General features: G+C 42.6%; 2 protein-coding genes across 6 annotated transcripts in view; one reads left to right on the top strand and one right to left on the bottom strand.

The window, feature by feature from the left end:
• The first annotated feature begins 44 nt into the window (after positions 1 to 44).
• LOC130174358 (5-hydroxytryptamine receptor 1-like) lies at positions 45 to 2915 on the top strand. 2 transcript variants are annotated; one of them, XM_056384085.1, is made up of 2 exons: positions 45 to 1491; positions 2176 to 2915. In XM_056384085.1, the coding sequence occupies exons 1-2, from the start codon at positions 412 to 414 to the stop codon at positions 2329 to 2331; spliced, it is 1236 nt and encodes a 411-aa protein (XP_056240060.1). In that variant the 5' UTR covers positions 45 to 411; the 3' UTR covers positions 2332 to 2915. The 2 variants fall into 2 exon arrangements, with proteins under 2 accessions (XP_056240060.1, XP_056240062.1); XM_056384087.1 differs by having other exon boundaries at positions 45 to 1403; positions 2176 to 2314.
• Positions 2480 to 17677, bottom strand: part of kcnd3 (potassium voltage-gated channel, Shal-related subfamily, member 3) — a 98031-nt gene continuing 82833 nt past the window's right edge. For 3 of the 4 annotated variants that reach the window (XM_056384083.1, XM_056384082.1, XM_056384081.1), the window contains 6 exons: positions 12585 to 12686; positions 9837 to 9917; positions 9669 to 9701; positions 9465 to 9557; positions 7525 to 7784; positions 2480 to 6003 (listed from right to left, as the gene is read on the bottom strand). In XM_056384083.1, the coding sequence (XP_056240058.1) occupies positions 5829 to 6003; positions 7525 to 7784; positions 9465 to 9557; positions 9669 to 9701; positions 9837 to 9917; positions 12585 to 12686 (744 nt within the window). In that variant the 3' untranslated portion in view covers positions 2480 to 5828. The remainder of the gene's footprint in view (positions 6004 to 7524; positions 7785 to 9464; positions 9558 to 9668; positions 9702 to 9836; positions 9918 to 12584; positions 12687 to 17677) is intronic. The other variant, XM_056384084.1, reaches the window with a different exon arrangement.

The following is a 17677-nucleotide window of genomic DNA, read 5'->3' as shown; positions in this document are numbered from 1 at the left end:
TAGAGGAAGAGGAAGGTGAAAGGGGGGGGGGGGGGCTGTGCAATTCACTGTATGTACTCTTCAGCAAGGTCAGACAACTCCACATGCTCCTGATTACAGACTAATCAGCGTCTTCCTTCCATTCACCCAATCACAGCAGGGCAACACAAAAGGCAAACACCCTTGAATAAATTAATTTAAACCAGAGACCCACTTCAAATGTTTTTTTTTTTTTTACCATCTGTAGCATTTATGTTAGTAATTTAAATCGTCATTATGCGGCAGCAGAGGTGAGTGTTCTTTCATGCTCACTCTGATCCGCAGCACACTGATGTGACTATATAACCATCAGATGGTTTGTCCAGGATGTACGACAGAGAATTTCAGCTTTTAAAGTCTTAATGAGAGGAAGCACAAGGCGCAGGGGAAATTATGGATATTCACACTTTCTGGAACGAAACAGCCGCGTATAATGAGACTCACATGGACACCATGTTTCTCCTGTTCAACTGCACGGTCCTAACCTTAACGTTAATCCTGGGTTTGCCCGGCAACTTGTGGATCTGTTGGGTTGTTTCCAGAACCAAGAGCCTGCAGACCTGCAATAACGCGCTGCTGGTCAGCTTGGCCGCCAGTGACCTCCTGAAGTGCTCCGTGGACACACCGCTGCTGCTCTTCTCTTTCCTGCGCTACGGGAAGGACAGCCAGGTGCCGGTGTCTGTATGCACCCTGCAGCAGTTCACCTATGCCCTATGCAGCTGCGTCCAGCTGCTCACGCTGGTCAGCATCAGCGTGGAGCGCTTCCAAGCTATCGCCTTTCCTTTCCAAACCGAGAGGAGGAGAGCGAGGGTCCGTCTCTGGATCCTGTCCATCTGGGCGTGCGGCCTCATGTTGGCTGTCATCTCTCTGACTCTTGCCAAGAAAGCGCTTTTCTACATGCTCTGTCGTCCGCACATCGGGGGGCACGGCGAAGAGCCTCTGCAGTATTCGGATCCATTCGGACCCTACGTGCTGGTGCCGGTGTGGGGACTGTCTCTGACTTTGATCATTATCCACTATATGCGGATATTGAGAGTTGTGAGGCACCACCGGAAGAAATTGTTCAACCGGGGAGTCCAGCTGAGGCCGACGGTGTCGGAGCACGTCTGGGCCTGGCTGAGTGTCCCTGCTAGCCCAGCACCACGGACAGCTCCACGAGGCTCCTTCAAGTCTATGCCCCCTGTGGGCTCCGGCAGCCCACTACCTCCCCGCAGAACGGTGCTCTTGGTGGCCGAGGCCGGTGCATCCGGTGCGGACGCGTCCACGGGAGGACGACGCGCCCCGGGGGGACCTCCGGATATCGTCGGGGCAGTGTGTCTTCTGACACCCGGGGCAAGGGAGCGGGGGAAGAAACAGATGGAGGGGAAAGTGGCGCAGCGTTTTGGGTACATAATCATTGCGTTCACGCTTTTCTGGGTGCCCATGGTGGTTATTTTGCTAGTGAATGTCAACTCTTGGCAGGACACGGACAGAGTGAGTGTAGCACTTTTTTTGTTCACACAATACTGCCATATCTGAAAAATAGAAGCCCTGTGCATGGTAATACAGTCCTGCAAACATACATAGTAATTAGTGGGGTTTCTAACATTTGTTCCAAATTGCAAAATATTAGAAACAACAAAACCGCAACATCCAACAACAGAACTGAGTCAACAATCAAATGAAATACAAAGTAGTAGTCAACAAAAAGTATTTAAAGTAGCCTATTATTTTTTCTGGGGCTATTGCATTGCACAGCTGTATATATTACGCTGATCAATATGATGCAAAATGCATCATAGTAGTAAGCTATTGATAAATCATCCGCAATTTCGATGATCAATTTAGTAATTTATCAAGATAAAATGGAAAAAGATTTGCTGCTTTTCTCTATTTTCTATCATTACAAATTGAATCTTTAGGTTTAGAATAAAACAAGCAATCTGAAGATGTCACCCTGGTCTCTGGAAATTGGGACTGATAGTTTTACACTTTTTTTGCTTGACATTTTAGACTAAACAATTCATCAAAAACTAACCAATCATTAATCAAGGAATCATTAATCAATCAGAGCCCTCCCTCATACTGTGGCAGGAAAAAAAAAAAAAAAAAAAAAAAATCTGGAGAGGTATTCTGTGTCCTTGCCCCATCCTAAGCTCTCTGCTGTGTTTCCCACAGTTGCTGAGGGAGCTGGAGACATCAGCCATGGTGCTGACCTGTATGCAGGCTGCGGTGGATCCTCTCATCTACACTTTAGTCACCAGACAGTTTCGCTCTGAGCTAAGCAAGATCCTCTCCTCCATCCCCGGATGTCCACTAAAACTGAGAGGCTGAAAGTTAACTTCTTTGATATGAACATTTGGGCCACATGGACTTCACCTTTGGGAATCAAAAAAATACTACTGCAGCTAAATATACACAAGCCACTGCCTTGTGTTTATACACACACACACACGAATACAGAGTGATTTAGAGGCAAGAAGAGAGCCCACAGATTTTGTATTTGTGGCAGATATAGATGTTTTATCAGGCGTTTCACAGTCGAGACACAAGACAAGGTCATACATAATATCCAACACCTGACAAGATACGCACAGCAGTAGTCTCAACAACGACAGGTGGCATAGGAGGGCAAAGCAAAGAGTGAGAAGAAAACTGACTGAGCCCAGAAAAAAGACAATCAAAGGAGAGTACATAACAGAGAAAGAGAGACAAACACAATCACAGAGCTCTGTTTTTGTTGTTTGTAAATAAAAGAAATGCAATCCGTCGACACTTTGAGCAGAAATATGCTTACGTAATAATTTAAACCGTGTCATTTTGAAAGTGCAGCTGAAACAAAACCTGTCTCGAAACAGGAAAGCAGGAAATAAATCACGTTTAATCACTTGTCCTTACAACAACAAAAAAAAATAAAAGTACAGGGAACCTCACTTCTGCCGTTATCTATGTCAGATCCTTGTTGTAGTTTTCCATAGATTCTAAATGTCGGACTTGATGCTGTGAATATGAAGTCAATGTCTTTAACCCCAGTTTTAAAATTACACTGAAAAAGCTCTGCCTGTCTGTGCTTGTCTTCTTGTCTGTTTTTAACTCCAGGTTAATTTGCACACAGTTTGACTAAACACTAATACTGGATCTAGGCAGCTGTTGTCACTGTGTACAGTACTAAATTACCAGCAGTAGTATTATCTCACTACTAGGAATATCAGAGGTAAAACACACCCTGTTCCAACTCAGTAGAATATTTTTGGCGTTCTTCAGGTCGATACTAACCTCAGGATCAGAGAGAATGAAAGCACAACAAAGGAGTCTTAAGTGTAGTGATGCACTGATATGGTTCCAATATGTTATATATTTCCACCCATATGGGCTGATATGATGATGATATGCAGAATTTTTCTTAGTACAAATGCATGTGTAAAACTGGTTAAGCTCGTCAGATATTTCCATCTTAAGGTAATTAAATACTTTTTTGTTTTTAAAAAGTCCATGATACATTTTGCCGCTAGTTTGACAGTTGTTTTAAATACAATCTACTTCTACAGGAAAAGAAAAAACATCAGCTACATTTGGGCAGACACAATGTTAGACCAATTCCAGTATTGCTTTTGAAATATGCTCCTGGCTGATGGACAGTATGCTGATATATTGGTGTATCTGTAGCCCTGTCTGTGTGCTCTTGATCAACATTGTATTTCATCTCTGTGGAGCAGAAGTGGGTGCTTGGTCTGCTGTGACTGGAGCTGTTCTTCAGCGAAAGCCCAGCAGTGGTCTCATAAACAAAGACAGACCTAACTGTCTCTGGAGCTGTTGGACTCAGAATGACATTCAAGATGAAAAAGGCCAACAGAGGGAGGCATCAGCGGAGCTAAAAGGTCACCGTCCATAGTTACAAAGGTCAACTTTGATGGGATTTGATGGTGGGTAATACTAAAGTTTCAGGATGGGGTCTGTGAGTCGCGAGAACAGACAGAATAGCATATGTTTTTGGTGACAGAGAGCCGTGGATGGCTCATCCAGTGTCCTCCTCCGTGTCTCTGTGGTCACCGTTAACAACAGACTTCCCTGCTTTAAGTTCTCCAGAAGATAAAGTAAATAAAAATCCTTTGAAACACCAAGGAGGACAAAAAGTACAAACACCAAGTTTCCTAACCACATAGAGTACACACATACTCAACAGCTTTGAAAAACGCCCGCTGAGTTTGGGGAAGAAAAAACGTTGACAGCTATAAAGACTACCGAAAGCATACTGTTGTTCACACAGGAGGTAGGGATACAACAGGACAACAACGAGAGAGAGAGAGAGAGAGAGAGAGGAGTGTGAGGAAGAGAGAGAGAGAGAGAGAGAGAGAGAGAGAGAGAGAGGAGTGTGAGGAAGAGAGAAAGACAGAGTGAGGAAGAGAGAGAGAGAGAGAGAGAGAGAGAGAGAGACAGAGAGAGAGAGAGAGAACGAGAGGACAGCTTCACTGGTTCTGCCAAACGATGGTCAAATATTACAAAATATTCTATTAACAATATTCACAAAGAACCCGGGCTCAGGACAGATTTGTGTCAGAAATTCTCAGCAAACGCCTTGTGCTTTTAATTGTGTTAGTTTGAATTAAATTAGTTTTTTTTTTTTTTTTTTGTTTTGTTTTTTTTGTTTTTGTTTCTTTGTTAGAGAATTTGAGTTATTTGAGGTCCGTCAGGCTGTAAGAGCCAAAAGGGAACAGAACAGGCAGGGGGGGAGGGGAATTCAGAAAACTATAAAAACAAATAAATCTCTTTTTACTCCAGCAAAACAGGCACATATTGTGTAAAAGGCTTGAAGCTGAGAATTTCAGACAGAAATATGTGCAATAAACCCTTCAGAGTGGCAGCTAGTCAAATATACCATATACTGAGCCATAGAGACTTCCAGAAGAATTGAAACACGAGTTTTCAATCAGCTGTGACAAACAAATTCACCCACACACACACATGCGCACGCACCCACCCACCCACCCCCACACACACACACACACAGGCACATACAGTACCTCCTATCCAAAACATCACAAATCCTCTATCTAGCAAAACGTCACATATACTCATTCACAAATATGAAACTCATTGGTAACGCCGTCACAGACACACCTACCATATTTCATCTTTTAAAGAATTTTCACTCGAGTGGAATAATATTGGACCCGAAAAGGAATGGTGGAAATATTTCTCATCTATCAACAGGTAAGAGGACCAAAATGACACGAAACAAAAGGGCTGGGTCAAATCAGAGTGAGAAAAAAAGTTTCAATTATATGTTGTTTTTTTTCTTTCCCTTTGATATTTCCTCCTTTTCCCTTATATCTCCGGCTAAAAAAAAAAAGAAGAAAAAAAAAAAGACTAATAGTCAAACTGAAGCGAAAATCATAAAAAGGTGCTTTGTGCACAGTGACACATGACTTACTCTGGGAACTCATCGCCAACACTTTGGAGGCACACTCTCACTCGCCTCCTCATCTAAAATGACTCCCTACACATATTTCCCGCTCTTTCACCCATCCACACACACACACACACGCACACACACACACGCACACACACACACACACACACACACACTCGCATACGCGCACACATGCATACCAACCACTAACATGAATTTACTGTATCTAAAAGCCATCCTCCATCTGTACAGGGAGTCCATGTCGTTACAGTACATGACCAGCAGAGGGCAGGCTCCACCACGGCTAGACTAGGACTCTGCATGCTTTCTCCTCCATCATTCCCAGTCCTCCTCTGTCCCTCAGTCTCGTCTCGATGAGTCTTTATCTGTCTTTCTGTGTGACGCGTCTGCACCCTAGTCTTCACAGCGCGGACACCTTCACAACGTTCTGGTGGGTGGGGGCCGCGGGCAGGTGAGCATCGCCCTCAGGGGTCGTCACTGGCGGTGTGGGAATGCTGATGATTGCTGTGGTGATCTGGCTGCTCTGGCAGTTCAGGGATGCTGGTTCATCCACGCGCATGTTCAGACTGGAGCGGCTAGAGAGGAGTAGGAGGAAAGCAAAAAGATTAGTATAGTCCCACATAATCTGAAATATTTCACAACAAGTTCTAGCCTTGGCCTTTTGGGAGTTGGGTTTGTGACTTAAGGTTTTCGCTCCAATTGTGGTGAAAGAAAAGTGAATGAGAACCCCTCCTCTCTCCTTCAACGACTTCTATTGAGGAGCCCTTAATCAAGACTGTTAATCCCTTTCAAACTGAACAAACCCCAGAAAATCCTGTGTTTAAATTAAATCACCATTAGTGTGAATGGATCAAGTTGACTTATCCAAATATCCCCAAGGTTTTATATCTGGGTTTAAAGCTCCACTTAACTACATTTTTGACATAACCATCAAACCAACTGACCCAGTCCAACTGTCTCAGTACCTGTCGTGAAAGGTTGGTCTTGCATGGAAGTTGCTTTAGTTGGAAAAGGAGACAAGGGGAGAACAGACAGGTGGAGTTTTAATGGTGTCTGAAAGGAGACAGCCGTCAGGGCCGCACTGTGACAAAGTGAACATTACCATTCTGACCAAATGACCCAGTGTAATAGTAATGGGATGCTTGTAGCGCCAAACCCACAAAGTGTCTCTGCAGCTCTATTTCAGCTGCTCATGAAATGGTTTGCAGCCTTTTGGAGCAAACAACTGAGTCAAAGTAAACAGTGGCTGGTGAAGAAATTCGAGTGCCTCTCAAACTAAACATGTTTTCCTCCGGAGTTTGTGGACCTAACCAATCAATGAAAGGCTCATAAATACTTGAGACACATTTTGCCACATGGCTAGAAAAGCAACACCAATGGGATGCTCATGTTGCTCTGTGTTAACCATGAGCACAATGGACACTACTATCGCTGTAAGTTTGTTTTAGTCTCACTTTAATTTCAACTTGTAACCTGGTGATGACGAATCCTGGATAAATATAACATATAATAAACAAATATAAATATATAATAAATAAAGTTAAAAATGACTGAAATACCCTTTCTAATGGACTTTCATAGATTCATAGACAACTAAAAATAAGTGGACCGTTCACTTAATGTTGTGGGGACAATTTGACAGTAAATTAGCAGCTCATTGTCAGTTGTTATTAGTTACATGGTGGCTAATTAGGCTAATTGTAGCTAGTGGTAGAAAGCCTTTATTGCTAGCCAGTAGCCATTAGATATATGTGGTTAGGAGGTACTTGCTAAGATCTTGCATTACAGTCCAGATTATGAGAGAAATTTGATTTTCAGTGGATGTTTTCTTCACACTCACCTGAATACAAAAGCTAATGAGCAAATTTGAAAATTTGTTACAAAACACATTTTACATTTGTCAGATCTCACATTTAGACTCCAAAATATTTTTACAAGGTAGGTTGAGGGAAAATGAGGACACTAGAAACTCTTTGTCAAAAAGCAACTTGTAGAAATCTTATTACATAAGTGAGAGTGTATTCTAAACATCACAGCAAACAAACTGTAGTATATCCAAGTCTTTTGGCCCCAACCTGTGGGAATCCTGATCTCACCTGGTGCTGAGGGGCTGGATGTGGATGGTGCTGAGCTCCTGTAAAGCTTGTTGGTGTTTGTGCGTGTGTGTCAAAGGCTGCATGTGTGCTGGGGCACTGGCGTTTGGTAAAGGGGTGTGATGCTTCTTGCTCCGGCGGGTGCAGCATGTGCCCGTCACGCCGTCTTGGCTGGAAAGGGAGGGGCTTCGGGAGGGGTAGTTTTGCAGCCCCGCCTCCAGGTAGCTCTGCTGGTAATACTGCTCATCCACAAACTCGTGGTTCTGCAAACAAAGACAAAGCGAACAAGACCGGCACAGGGGGAAAAGACAGGGGGAGAGTCATAAAAAAAGATGTGACATTTACAACATTTATATTTATGACTATGTACTGTGTATGGCTTGATATAGACTGTCATTTTCTGCTTCATAGCCTGGGTCAATAACTCCTCCGAGAATGTGTGATGATTATTTTTTATATAGGTGTGTGTCTGTGTGTGTGTGTGTGTGTGTGTGTGTGTGTGTCTGTAAGTGTATGCACACGAACATTGGAAACATGTTTTTAGTGTTTTGGAGCTCAGCTCAGAATAAATTTTCCATAGTCTTGAGTTTGTTGGAGCTTCTATAATCAGTACTTGTATATTAACAATGGATCACGACTACTTGTGAGTGAAAGTGAAAAACTTTATCATCTAAATCTGAATGTCCCATCAGCTCTACAGAGCTTTACCGTCTTTTAGCTTATTGTTTTGGTTTCATGGCCCTCTGCCGTTTTGGTTCACTCTCATCTTAGCTCACGTTAGCGTGTGTTTTCGGCCACAACAGGAAGCTGTTTTCAGAGAGAAAAAGCTCCAAACACATACTGTGCTGTACCTGCTCAGCTACAAAAAGCATTCAAAATTGGTGCTGGTGAATTTAGTGGAGCATTTAGCAGCTAAAGAGCCAGATGATTCGCTCAGGGGCTGGTGGAGTGCAAAACAGAGGTTGTCATATGTCAGTTTTGTGTTTACAGCTCATTTCAGCTGTCCTTAAAGGGATAGTTCAGGTTTTTCGATATGAGGTTGTGTGAGGTACTCATGAATAGTCATTACATTTCCCGCAGCAGATTCTGTTCAGCGTGCTCCCGGTTAGGAAAGCCGACCGGGAACACCCAGCAGACTAGCAGAGCTACAGCATGTGTTGCTATGCACGGGGCCACGAGAAAAAATGTGTTTTAGACACTTTTAAAATACGCCCACCAAAACAATCCAATATCGGCTTAAATGTACGCTTCATGTAGAATATTTTCAGTGGTTTATCTTCCCATGAGAACAACACTTTACAATACGGTCGTTCAGCGGTTGAAAAATGTAGTGCCAAAGGAAAGTGCTGTTTTCACTGCAAGATAAAACGCTGAAAATTTTCTACATGAAGCACACATTTAAACCGATATTGCATTGTGTTGGTGGCCGTGACACCTCACACAACCCCACGTCAAAAAACCCAAACTATCTCTTTAAGTGTCAAAAAAGTTCTGATTGCAGATTTATCACACATTTATAATTCTTGTGGTCTATTTCCACACATATGTAGAGTGAAGAATGACAGTTTGGGTGTGTGCATGTGCACCAGCGCAATGTCACATTCTTTTGGCTGAAACAGACAGTGCAGCCGTATCACAGACAGGCAGATGAGCGTGTGTCACAAGGGAAATGCAGTGTACCGGACATCACGCTACAGTGAGCTGCACTTGCCCATGCACATATAAACACTGTAGATCTATACACATTGTGCCTGGATGTCAGTTACTTTCACCTAATGAGCTACAACCAGAGACAAATGCATGGATGATTGCACAAATTGGACTTTTATCTTGATGTTAAATTAATATTTTAAAATCTGCACGAATGAAATTCATTTGTGATTCTGGAAAAAAACAAGTGTGTGAGTGTGTGTGTGTGTGAGAGAGAGTGTGTGCATACTCACAGTGGTCTTCTCCAGACAGTGCAGCAGGTGATGGTGCTGGCTCTCTAATAGAGAAGTAGACTTACTTAACCGCTGCTCCTCCTCAGTGGAACTCTGTAACACATACACACACACATACGCACAAAATGAGCGCTATGCTACATTTTCTTTTAGGACTGCACTAATCAGATGTGGGAGGTGCGTGGCCGGCTGCTGTCTCAGTACCTGATCTGAAAGGTTCATCTTGTACGGAAGTTGCTTCAGTTGGAGAAGGAGACAAAAGGAGAACAGACAGGTGGAGTTTTACTGGTGCTCATAGTCGTGGGTTGAGAACAGACAGCCGTCAAGGCCGCAGTCATGCCAGTCAGATACAGGGAACATTACTATTCTTACCCTGAGAGGCATGTCTGCTATCATCAGTGGAGCCAGTGCATTGATCTGTGCTGGAAGGGAGACTTCTAGCACAACTCGCCCCTAATGGATATACAGTATATACAATTCATATAAAAAATTTCCATCGTGACATTTTGCCTCCATCTCTGTTATTTCAAAAGCTGGCTACAAGCGACTCGATAATGACTTGTTTTCCATATTCCTTATTTTTTATGCCCTGGCCCGTTTACATGTTTATTTGTGTGTGTATCTGTGCGTGAACAAGTGGCTGCTATTTCTAGTTCTGTGGCGGTCTCGATGCGAAACTCACTCGGTGAGGTGAGTCAGAAAATAAGTGGATCCTCCAAGAAAGTGAAGAAACCAGCTAAAAGGACTTGAGCAACATTTGATTGTTAATACTCAGCAGTTCATTTGCTTATTACTTTTCAGTCCATACGTTTATATTGTTTTATTAGTCCAATAAATCATTTTACTGCCAGGCCCTGAGGGGGAGTTAAAGCTTGTAGAAAACATTTCCATTGTGGAGACAAAACACATCATATTATATCATAAGGTGTTTAACATTTTGCTATCTGCTTGCTTTAAGTACACTTTGTTTCCAAGGTAATATTTGGAACAGACTTTTTTGTTATTATTATCTATAAAAATATTTGCTAACAGGATTTGAAATTTAATAGCCTTATACATCTAAGATCTAAGTAGACCTGGTGCAAAGAAAACACAGATTTCTTTGCATTGTTGTCATAAATATCGGCCATAATAGCCTTAGCTTGAGCCTGGGAAGATGTCTCTTCAGTATATTGCAGAATACCATCATTGTTGTTGTGAGAAGTACAGCAGTGTTTCACATATACAGACTTTCAATGGGTTGCATCAGTCTTTCCCAGTAAAACCTGTCGTTGAGCTGTTAATAAAAAAAAACAAACAAACAAACAAACAAACAAAAAAAGACAAAAACTACGGCCCTGATCCTGCATGCTCCACAGCACTGCCGGAAGGCAAGTAAAATGCCATGTTTTGAAGATTTGTAGTAGCACTTTTCTGTTTGTTAAGCAGGCGGCTGGTGCTGTAAGCAGAAGCTTCTTTGCTGAGAGGGTACATTCCTGCGCTGATGACTCGGGTTTGTCCGAGCCAAGACCGCTCACCTGTGTTCATGCTGCTTATCTGCACCTAACACAGCTGTAGAACACAGGTGTTTAGGTGGAGTTATTTCAGACTTTCTCTATACATGTGACTGCAAAGCCCGCATCAGCGGTCTGTCTGGAGGCAGCTACGGCTCACCACCCAGGTGGCCACCATACTGTAGAGTGGAAACAGCTTGATCTGCCGAGCGACAAAACAAACTGTGTCACTCTGCATGGCGCTGTACATGTTGGTAGTTAATAGCTGCATTAAAATTACACTTAAGCTGGACAACAATTAACATTTTACTGAGATGACATACATCTTCATATCAGAGCTGTTTACTGTTGACTTTGGACCGAAAGTGTTAAAGCTGATACAGAGAAAAAAATGTGATACAATACACAAAATATATTAAACAAAAAGAAAATGAAAGCTACAGTTATCTGAGCAGACAGCTAAGGTGACTGACTGCTCATGAATTTAAATGACTATCTATGCAAAGGAAAGAGAAAGTCTTGAAATACTGATAATATTGCACTTAATTACTTTTGAGCTGCACAATATGGAAAAGTTCTGTTTTGTGTTTTTTAATGACAGATAATTGTGACTGTGATAATGAGTTAGTTTTACTAAATAAACACATGCACTGCTGAGTACTAATGTTCCCTAAATCAAACATTATTTCTAAATGAAACAGTGTCCACGCTACAATAAACAAAATTAAACCACGTATTTAGAAGATATGCAATACCATTAATAATCATATACACATGAAGAAAATGTCCTTATCTATACAGAACTTTTGCTGACTCCTGACAGAATCATGGGTCTCTTTTAATACTGTTTGTTCAAGAAATGATCTTAAATAAAAACAAATTTTTAAAAACTATTTTAAAATTTCCAATAAAGCAACTTCATCTCTCAGTATTTACTGTTCAGGCAAGCTTTACTCAAAACAGTTGCATTTAAGATAAATGGAACCATAACCACTCTTATAAAATCTCAGTTGCAGCCCCTGCAGTATATTGTTTCCTGAGGAGGCACTATCAATATGAGGTCGATGCATTATTCAGCCATAGATTGAGTATAAGGCCTTCTATCTGCTGAAGAGAGGGAGAGAGAGAGAGAGAGAGAGAGAGAGAGGAGAGAGAGAGAGAGAGAGGGGTGCATAGAGCAAGAGGGAGAGGGAGGAAGAAGCACTTGTTTTTGTTTTTGCTCTGTGTCAGCCCCGGGCCACTGTAGTGCTTGTGAACCACAACGTTTTGGCGAAGCATGGAACATCTTTGAGTTGTGTTTACATTTCCTGCTGCATCGCCTGAAGCCAGTTCCTCAGATGGGCAGCTGGGCTCCGGGATGCTCACATTAGAAATGCTGCTCAGTGAATGAGATCACAGGGAGCTGCTCTGATGGGATGCTGGGCGCATTCTAAGAACTGATAATTAAAGGACGGGCGAGCGAGGCCTGCGTCCAATGACTTGGTTATTTCCCCGCTCTGAAATCCTCAGAACTATTCTTTCCAAGAAGATGCAGAGGTCAGGCTTTCTGGGGCGTCATTTAAAAAGAAATGTAAGTGTGTCATGTGAAGCATATGTGGTCTCTGTGCGGTTCAGAGGTTTCTCTTACCGTGAGCTCGAGAGCTTCGTTGAACAGGCCGTTACGCTTGCTGTGGAGGAAGGCATTGGAGCTTCCCGTCTTGGATATTCGTATCCTGGCCAAGCGGGCTTTCTGCAAAGAGCAAGAGACCAGAGAAGCCACCTGTTAGCCAGAGCCTATACCATAACACATGTCAGAATGATTGGGTATCAACCCGACACGTCCCACTGATTTGAGCTACAGCACTTCCACGCGCCTGATACTTGAGCTGTGATCTTATAGATCAAATCAAACATGTGCTACTAAAGCATTCACTCTCATCTCCTGTGATAAATTCACTCTGATCCCCTGTGATACTTATGAATGATTTATGGTGACTACACGATAACACATTCATTGGGTTGAAAATCCGTTAGGGAGGCAGCTATGAGTAGAGCAGGTAAATCCTGTATGAATTAAGCAGATAAATGTCATTCTGTATTTAAAACACTGAATTCAATTTATTCGGGCTGTTTTTGTGCTGCTGCGTTAGCGGTTTTGTTTCGCAAAATAAGTCAAGGAAGTGTCAAGGCCCATATTGCTCTACGTCTTTACTCATGAGCCGCTGTGTTAGCGTCGGCTTAAATGCACCTTTACTTGTCAAACCTGTAAAGCACGGTTAGTGCACAGTCCAGTCTCTTTTTCTCTCTCTCTCCCTCTCTGTCTCTCATGCTGTCAAATCTCTCCTGTGTGGCAGCCAGCAACAGAGATGAACGGGAAAAGAGAGAGAATACAAGGAAGAGCAGAAAACACTCTGTGTCTTTGGAGTGAAGTCTTTATACATCAGTGGACGGAGTCCCGCTCAACATCCTGGTTTTCTAACTGAAGCGCACTGTTGTTAGTGAATGTGTGAGAAAACACGTCTGACAGCATGTTAGTTTGTGTACACAATGAAACACACATGGAAATGAGGTTCTCGGTAAAACTCTTAGCTGAACAAGTGCCTTTACAGGATAGTGTAATCTGAGTCGCTCACTTTTCAAAGGCCTGCCATTTTGCCGTCAAAGTCAAGAGCTGGGAGTCAGGCTGGGTGCAGCTACAAAGTGGGTGTCTCTCTCTCTGTGTGTGTGTGTGTGTGTGTGTTTCTGTTGCTTGGCTTTCTGCATTTTAAAAATAGAATGACGGATTCATTGAAGGGAAATTGGGGAGAAGGATAATGTGAGCTGTGTAAATGATGAGCAGGCAGACAGCTCGTTTAGCAGGAGGCCCACTGCACTGCTGGGGGGTTAATTGAGTGTAAGGACGTGTGTTTGCATATCTCCACGTGTGCTAACGCATGCACACCTCATCTTCATAGCTGAATTTCCATACATATAAATATGAGCCATATAGAGAAGCCAGAAGAAACACCTGACTCAGTAAGAGTATGGTAATTTATGGTAATTCAAGCTCATTCCCTCACTTGAGTTTCATTTAAAACATGGTAATGCTTGTTGACCTGCAGGTAGCTCATGCCGCGATTTAGTAATCTGAAGAGAGGCGGGGAAGATAAACAGGAGTGCATGTGAACACACACACATACACAGTGGCAAAGCTTTACAGTAGCATCTATAGCACAAACCCAACCCTTCAAATTGCTTACATCTCCTGCTGTCCCGCATCTTTCTGCCTCCCTCACCCTCCCTCCCTCCCTCCCTCCCTCCCTCCCTCCTCCCTCCCTCCCGCTCTCCTTGACAAGTTCCTCTCTTTCTCTTTGTGCCCTCACACTCCAACACCTATGTATATTTGTGCTGGCGCAGCACTCCCACAGGCCTTTGGGATAACCCTGCTTTATGTTCTGGCATTGTGCTCAGCCAATGGGATTGTCTCTCTGGGGTCACCATGCAAACAGGAGCCCGTGACTGTGGCGATAGTTGCCAGGCAGCGTGGGGGTAATGGAGGGGATGTTAAGAACATGTCCCGCTAGATTGAATCTACTTCTGCGGCTCTCAGATCCATTCCCAGGACCTTTGGGAGCCGGGTGCTTCTGTCTAAGGGCCATCTTGCGCTTTCGAGCAGAGCCACTGCACGAAAAACTGAGTCAGACGAGTGTAAGGAGCTTTCATTATCACCTGCGCATAACTCAGAATACCATGTGGAAAGTTACATGGCACTTTCACACACAGACAAAGCACACAGAATGAAAATTAAATATGACTAATCAGAAAATGAAGAGATTTCTCAGTACTAGAGCAGCATTTTCCCTCACAGAGAATATACTTTAGGTGGTAGGTTCACAGAAAGCTGCCATATTATTCAGCCTGAGGTGTTTCAACCTAATATTCCCTCTGAAAATAAATGAGTGTCTAATTAATACACAAAGGAGAGGAAATTCTATCCCACACAGATATTACTGTTAAAATCCAATTGAAATCACATTTAGACATCACATTCTGCGGTCAAAGAAAATCTGAATGTGTTTTTAAATGTATTGTTAATAGGTTTTATTAGTGAAAGGAATTTAAAAAATGGTGTTTAGGGAAATATAAAAAAAACACTTTTCTTCGCAGCAGCTGAACAAGCTAACGGGCACGACAAGATGTGTGCTCATGTTTGTAAGTTAGGAGAAGGAGAAGCAGGAAGACTTCAGCTCTTGTGTTGCGTAGCAGGCTCCGTCAGTTTAGCTGCCTATGAGTGAACATCGACCTTACTGATTTATGCAAATACGGTTTAAAATGAAGCGATCTGATGTACAAAAGCAAGATCTCCAGAGAACTAACCCAAAAATATCAACTTCAAAATTATCACTCACACAGGATATGTGCATATATGTATGCTTTCAGACAAAAAAAATCACAGTTTGATGCTCATTATCACTGCTAGAAACAGTCCAGATGTTTTCACACACACACACACACACACACACACAAGGGCCGAAAAAATTATCCAAACACCTTTTTTTCCTTCTTTGTTTCCTTTCCTCCTGCCAAGGAGCCACAATTTAGGATCAATCACACTTTAAAGATTATAGCTATAGGATGGAAGCCAGCACAAATGCTTCATTTTAACTCCACGTGCTGCCAGCTGAGGGATCTAAACTGGCATATCCTCAAATGATTTAGAAAACGCTACATATCCACTTAGCTCCCATGCCATACTCCACCGAGCATTGCCAGGAAGTTTTGTTAGAAGTTCATTTTTTTACTTGAAAGTAAAAGTTAAAAAATTCATGGCACCTTGTGAGTTACAGCTTTGCTACACTCTCTGTATAGGATTTGGCTGAGTGAAAAAGTGGAGCAATCGAGCTATGAGACCAGATTAGGTTCTGCCTCAGGCCTGCCTTGGAACCATACAAGTTAAAGAGGAGACCATCTGATGAGAAAGCACACCCCCATAAACACACAAGCACACACACACACACACACACACACACACACACACACACACACACACACACACACACACACACACACACACACACACACACAAATAGCTGTGGAAGAGCCTTATTTTGTTTTGCAGCTGCCAGTCATTTTAAGAGTTTTTACACATGCTGACATTTCTGCCACAAGGAAATAAGTCAGTTACTTTCTCTGAGGTATGCTGCTCTATGATAAAACACAAACACACACACACACGCAAATATAGAGAGCGAGAGAGAGGGAGAGAGAGAGCGAGGCAGTGTCAGAAACAAAGAGAGAGCCTGAGAGCAAAACAGAAAAAGGAGGCGAGGAATCAGGGAAAATTTGACTCTTAAAAAAAAATCCATCTGGGAGTCAGTGAAGTCAGGAAACTGAACGATGGCAAGAATTGATTCTGAGGAAATCAAGTCCTCTGACACCTCTGGCCCCAGATATCTGCCTCTGTAGTAAAGACAGCTTAACCTCGGACTAACACCACTCAGAGACAAAATACCTTTGCTAAGCCTGGATTACCTGCTCTTCATAGAGAAAAGTACAGCTCCTCAAGCTACTGTGATGCTGATATTTATTTATTTCTTTATTTTTTTACTACAGACATAATTCATAGCACAACCCTTGACCCGTCTCAGTGAAGTCCCCCGTCAACATTCCCCCATCTCTCTGTTTAGTCTGTCTTCTTGCAATGTGCAGACAACTTTATTGATTGTCCAGAAGGGGGAAAACACTCTCAGTCAGAAGTCATCTCCACCTTTTGACTTCTACCTTGTGAGGAAGGGTTAAATACAATAGTGAGATGATTTAGAAGAAACGAGGCGGGAGGTAGAGAGCGAGGGAGAGAAGCGGACTTGTTTTTGTTGTGTTTTGTTTCTTCCATGTCAGCCCCGAGCCAGTGTAATGCTCATGAACCGCAGCAGACAGTAATTTTACTATTCACTAAGTTTGAAGACAACAACCGGTCCAGCCCGAGAAAGATTTTCAGTCAACATGAGAAAAAGACAAGGCGGTAAAGTAAAGATGGCAACTGCATTTTTCACAGAGGCAGGAACAATAATGAGGAAACAAACAAGGAGAGATGTGTACAGATTCTGCAGCTCTACAACAGAGGCTAGATTCCTCATCTACTCTTAAGCCAAATAAACTCCACCCTGTACGGTACATTCACGGCAGTTAACATCATGTGTGTTTTATTTAATTATAGAGGACACTTGCATCTATCAATGGGATGTGGGACATCCGTCTGTGCCCTCCAAAACAAAAGTCACAGTTGAAAAATAAATCTGTTTCACTATGTGACAATGCTAAATGATTAAGGTTTTGTTAAGTTCAGGCACAAAAAGGTTAAGGTTTTGGGAATCATCGTCACCATGCTTACAATGACAGCCATGCGGTCAAGGTTACAGAAAGACATGACTTAAACAAAAATCAAAAAATAAAAAGGAAAAGAACAACAGTCTCTCAGTTGTTAAATGTCAGATATTTGGGTGACCCATCCATCCATCCATCCATCCCAACCTCCTTCCTATGTGGACTTTTTTTGTTCCACAACAATGTTGCACTTTTGTTAAAAGAAAACAGTTTTCAGGTGTTTCTGCCCTTCTAAACCAGGGTTCAAGTCCATGTGAGAGGAACAACACGACAGGGCTAAGGGGGCAGAATTGGGATTGTGCACTTAATGTTTTCTTGTACAAGTTTCTTACTCAGGTAGATATTGTTCAGGGTAAATACAAAAAAAAAAAAAAAGGC

The sequence above is a fragment of the Seriola aureovittata genome, chromosome 9 (assembly GCF_021018895.1).
Source record: "Seriola aureovittata isolate HTS-2021-v1 ecotype China chromosome 9, ASM2101889v1, whole genome shotgun sequence".
NCBI classification, from domain to species: domain Eukaryota; kingdom Metazoa; phylum Chordata; class Actinopteri; order Carangiformes; family Carangidae; genus Seriola; species Seriola aureovittata.
The sequence above is the reverse complement of the archived record's forward strand: the minus strand, read 5'-3'. Positions and strand labels throughout refer to the sequence as shown.